Consider the following 5,577-nt stretch of genomic DNA (forward strand, 5'->3'; position numbering starts at 1 on the left):
AAAATTCCGATTACTAGATAAAAGATTCAAATCAACTTTTTTTTTTTCTAACAGTAAACTATTTTTTATTTGGTTACTTTCAGAAAACTCTCATTATGTTGGTTCAGTTGATGAAAAAGTTTCAAAATTTTTTTGCTTCAACTTTTTTACTATTCCACTAAAAATCTGAAAATTTATTGGTTTAAATTATGAATGAGAATAAATATCATTAAGCTCCGTAAAACCAACGATCAAAGTCCTATATAATCAATTATTTGCCACAAAACAAAGATGTTAACATTATTTTGAACTCATCATCATCCATATAATTTATTCATAATAATTTATGTTACATGTATCATAAGATATTCAAATTATATGTTGAACATCTTATTACAATCTACCTAAGAGTAGGTTAAAAGAAAACCAATTGTTTGATGTGTTTATAGATTACAATAACTATATGCTTCTGGAATTTCACTTAACAGTTAAGGACACATGCAACCTAAAGGATTTATGTTTTTAACACTTTGAATGTAACATGCTGATGTGAAATAATTATGCACTAGTTTTAACCTACTAATGTAACTAATTATTACTCCTAAGGCAGTGTTAGGGGTGAGCATTTGGACCAGTGGACCGGACCGGTTTCCCCCCCCCCCCCCCTCCGGGCCGGTTCTCGGTTCTAAGATTTCATCAAAACTGGTCCGGTTTTTTTCTCAGTTCGGTCCGGTTTTTACCGGGTTTAGAACAGGGTGGACACATTTAAAAAAATCAATTTAGTAGGCTTTGGCTTTGAGGCGTCGACGGTTCCTTTCACATAACAACGTATGACACAAAGAATGAATGAAAGATCACTCGATTCGATCATCAAAATCTTAGCTCGGACGTAAGTGCGTAACCCTTCTCCAAGTCTCAATCTCAATCTCGCAAGTGGCAAGTCTCGATTTTATAGGTTTTATTCCTTCCTACGTCTCTCAACTCTCAACGATCGCTTCTCCATCTCTCAAGTGAAAATCGATTTTTGTGAAACTCAACTACTCAAGTGTCGATTTAGAAGTAATGGAATCGAAAAGCCGGAATGCTAATTGGATTGGAGATGATGATGATGATGAAACTCAAGTAAGGGTTACGATTTTTCGTTCTTTTTTGTTAATTTTTGTTGAATTAACAAAGAATGTTCTTATATTTAGTTTAATTCTTGTAAAAAAAATATTGTTATTATCTGTAAACTAGGGTTACGATTTTTTGTTGATTTTTGTTAATTTTTTTTTAATATCATATACTATGTTGTTATATTTAGGTTATTTGATGTCAAAAAGTTTTTTTTTGTGATTGTATGTAAACTAGGGTTATAATTTTTAGTTGAATTGTGTTAATTTTTTTTTAAAAGTTGTATGTTGCTATATTTTGTTGATTAATTGTGAAAAAGTTGTTGTTGTGACTATATGTAAACTAAGGTTATGATATTTTGTTGATTTTTGTTAATTTTTGTTGAATGTCATATAGTATGTTGTTATATTTAGGTTATTTGTTGTCAAAAAGTTTTTTTTTGTGCTTGTATGTAAACTAGGGTTACGACTTTTGGTTGAATTTTGTTAATTTTTGTTGAAAGTTAATAAAGTATGTTGCTAGATTTTTGTTGATTAATTGTGAAAAAGTCGTTGTGACTATATGTAAACTAGGGTTACGAATTTTTGTTGATTTTTGTTAATTTTTGTTGGATGTCATGAAGTATGTTGTTATATTTAGGTTACTTGTTGACAAAATTTTTTTTTTATTATTATTGTATGTAAACTATGGTTATGATTTTTGGTTGAATTTTGTTAATTTTTGTTGAAAGTTATAAAGTATGTTGCTAGATTTGTGTTGATTAATTGTGAAAAAGCCGTTGTTGTGACTATATGTAAACTAGGGTTACGAATTTTTGTTGATTTTTGTTAATTTTTGTTGAATGTCATGAAGAATGTTGTTATATTTAGGTTATTTGTTGTCAAAAAGTTTTTTTTTATTATTATTGTATGTAAACTATGGTTATGATTTTTGGTTGAATTTTGTTAATTTTTGTTGAAAGTTATAAAGTATGTTGCTAGATTTGTGTTGATTAATTGTGAAAAAGATGTTGTTATGACTATATTTAACTAAGGTTACAAATTTTTGTTGATTTTTGTTAATTTTTGTTGAATGTCATGAAGTATGTTGTTATATTTAGGTTATTTGTTGTCAATTTTTTTTTATATTGTATGTAAACTATGGTTATGATTTTTGGTTGAATTTTGTTAATTTTTGTTGAAAGTTATAAAGTATGTTGTTATATTTTGTTGATTAATTGTGAAAATATTTTTGTTGTGACTATATGTAAACTAGGTTACGAATGTTGATGAAGAGGAATTTATTGAGAATACACCACAAATTAATTTAGTTGATGATTCGGCAAAAGATGATCAACCAAATTTTAACAAACAAAAAACAACATATGGGAAAATGAAAACAAGTCGCAAAAAAAAAAGTGGCAAAGAAACATCCTCTTGTTGGGACACATTTGATAATGTTATGATAGAAGAGGATGATGGTGTTAAAAGAAGATATGGAAAATGTCATTGGTGTGAAATACTACTAAAGGCGGATGTGGAAAGAAACGAGACTTCTAGTTTACTCAAACACGTAGGTAGGTGTCAAAAAAACTCGGATAAGCTACAAGATCAAACTCAAACCGAATTGAATCTAAAGAAGGAGTCAAATGGGGAGACTAGTGTTAAAACATGGAAACACGACGATGCTAGGATCAAAAAAGCATTACTTAACCTTTTTTTGGTAGGTGAACTACCTTTCAAGTTCGTTGAAAATGAGGCTTTTGTGGAATACACCAACACACATAATTCTAAGGTCGTGTTGCCATCTAGACATACGATATCCCGGAATGTTTCCAAGTTTTAAATAGAAGAAAGAACCAAAATGCTTCATATTTTAAGTAACCCAAACACTGTTATACATTTGACAACGGACACTTGGACATCTTCTTGTCAAAGGACTACTTACATGGTGGTGACAACTCACTTCATAGATGAGCCGAGAATTACTCGATTGTATTCGTGGATAGGCAATAAAAAATGTCATGAACATTACCTAGGACAACGCCGCTACAAACGACAAGGCAATTGACTTTTTGGTTAAAAAGTTGCCCAATCTTTAAGATGGTGGAAAGCATTTCCAAGTTAGGTGTATGGACCACATTTTAAACCTTATCGTAAAGGATGGACTAAAATACCAAAACTATCATGTTGAGTGTATCCAAAAGGCGGTACGGTATATTAGATTGTCACCACAAAGAATAAACAAGTTCAAGAAGGCGATGAAAGATTGTGGCTTACAAACGAAGAAGTTTCTATGTGGTGACACCCCTACCTGATGGAACTCGACTTTCGAGTTATTGAAGTCTGCATACAAGTTACGAGAGGCATTTATGGAATTTGGCGTAAGAGGTAATATTTATTTTAAGTTATATTTCATCTTTTCAACAACATTTTAAATATTTTGTAATCCGTGGGATTTTTTTAACAACTATAATTCATTCGTTTTAAGTCGAATTGACACATGGTTTTTTCCAAGGTTTAATTTACATTTTGTAAATGAATTTAGACAATAATTTATTGTTTTTGGTATTATATTCAATGAGTTATAGTCTTTCAAAGTTGAGCTATCAAAGCTGTAAAATTTATGCTTTTCAGCAACATTTTAAATATTTTGTAATCTTTGTGATTTTTTAAACAACTATAACTCATTCGTTTTAAGTCGGATTGACACGTAGTTTTTCCAACGTTTAATTAAAGTTTGTAGATGAATTTATACTATAATGTTGTTAATTTTGGTATTATATTCAAAGAGTTATAGTCTTTCAAAGTTGAGATATCAAAATTGGAAAATTTCAGCTTCTTAGATATTATTTTAGACTATAATTTTGAATTTTATGTATCTTTGATAGATAAATCATATGAAAGGGATCTCAGTAGAGTACTGGAAAATTATGACTTTGAAGTTGTAACCGAAATGGTGAATTTCTTTGAAAAATTCAAGACAAAAACAGATTTTGTTTCGGCTGCATCAAAACCTTTGGTAAATCTTTTTATCCGGGAAGTCTTAGATGTGGAAATACATTTAAGAAACTGGTCAACCAAACCAATGTTTCTCAAAATGGTAAAAGAACTGAAGACGAAATACGACAAGTATTGGGGTGCATACAACAAGATGAACGATTTTATGTACTTTGCGGTTTTACTTGGTCCTACCATCAAATCACCTTTTTTGTTACATGCTTTTAAAAAAATGATCGGGTACATGGAAGTGATGGAACAACCATTGACCCCCGTGGACATAGACATAAAAGCATGTCCAATGGTCCGAGAGATTGAGAATAGGATGAAGAATTTATTTATGACCCACTTGAAACGATTTGACAACGGTGGATCATCTCAACAAGAAGCGAGTCAAAAATTCATTGATGTTGACGATGATAACGATTTTGTTTTCGATGATTTTCTTTGTATGGGAGGTAGTAACTCGGGTCCAAAAGATAACGAGTTTCGAACTTATTTGAAAGAGAATATAGTTAATTATAAAAAAGATTTTTCAATTCTCGGGTGGTGGAGACGAATCGCGATTAAGTTCCCAACAGTTGCTCAGATGGCGAAAGGTGATTACTTCTTTTAGTCTTTCATAGTTTCTTTATAAATTAATGTTGTTACAATTTAATTCTTTTTTGTTAGACATATTGGTGATACAAATCTCAAGTGTGGCATCCGAGTCCGCTTTTAGCACATGTGGTAGAGTTGTAAATGATTATCGGACTAGTTTATCAACTTTGATAGTTTAAGCTTTGTTATGCACCCAAGATTGGGTGAGAAAGTCTACAAATCCAATAATCGACAATGTTGATGACATCTTGAACGATGATGATATAACTTTTGGTAAAAGTTTTACAATCTTTGTTCTTTTTTTATACAATTATTACTTTTTATTAAATACTAACAACATTTTCATTTGTGTTTATGTAGAGTTTGCACAAGCTTTAAACATGTTAGATATGGATGACAAAGATATGGGGAAGAGGCCAATGCAAGATTAGATTAAGAGTTTATGAAGTTTGTTATTTTGATTGATTTTATAGTCTAAACTATGATTTTTGGTGTTACGGTAATACTTTTGTATGTTTGTCTTATGATTGTTAACTTTTGTTGGTAAACTTGCTTTATATGTTAGTTGCTTTTATTTGGAAAATTAAGTTTGCAAGTTATGCATGAAACGAAACGTAATAATTTTTACAAGTTGTATCGTATCAAACTCAACAACATATTTGTTTTAACGAGTTCTCTGAAACCCAAAACCTTAATTTAATGACTTGTACTCTATGCAATTAAAGTTGTACCGCTCCAAACGGGTCCGAGAACCGGAAAACCCGGACCTGGACCCGGACAAGGACACGACTCATCCCGTCCGGTCCACGGTCGACAAAATTCTCCATAACCGGTCTGGTTCAAGAGTCGGTCCGGTCCAAATGCTCACCCCTAGGCAGTGTACCTAGTCGAAAATAAAATAAAATAA

General features: G+C 31.2%; 1 protein-coding gene across 1 annotated transcript; it reads left to right on the top strand.

The window, feature by feature from the left end:
• Positions 1-3,289: 3,289 nt before the first annotated feature.
• LOC111884868 (zinc finger BED domain-containing protein RICESLEEPER 2-like) lies at positions 3,290-5,203 on the top strand. The gene is made up of 4 exons (XM_023881163.3): positions 3,290-3,461; positions 3,962-4,669; positions 4,743-4,943; positions 5,031-5,203. Exons 1-3 carry the CDS (start codon positions 3,443-3,445, stop codon positions 4,847-4,849), a joined length of 834 nt encoding a protein of 277 aa, XP_023736931.1. The 5' UTR covers positions 3,290-3,442; the 3' UTR covers positions 4,850-4,943; positions 5,031-5,203.
• Positions 5,204-5,577: the final 374 nt, after the last annotated feature.

This window comes from Lactuca sativa, chromosome 5, assembly GCF_002870075.4.
Source record: "Lactuca sativa cultivar Salinas chromosome 5, Lsat_Salinas_v11, whole genome shotgun sequence".
In the NCBI taxonomy this organism is placed as follows: domain Eukaryota; kingdom Viridiplantae; phylum Streptophyta; class Magnoliopsida; order Asterales; family Asteraceae; genus Lactuca; species Lactuca sativa.

Bases quoted from the DNA above. Each gene is read 5' to 3' on its own strand.
- LOC111884868 (XM_023881163.3), top strand. The intron at 4,670-4,742 runs GTGATTACTTCT...CTTTTTTGTTAG, and splicing joins AGTTGCTCAGATGGCGAAAG to ACATATTGGTGATACAAATC.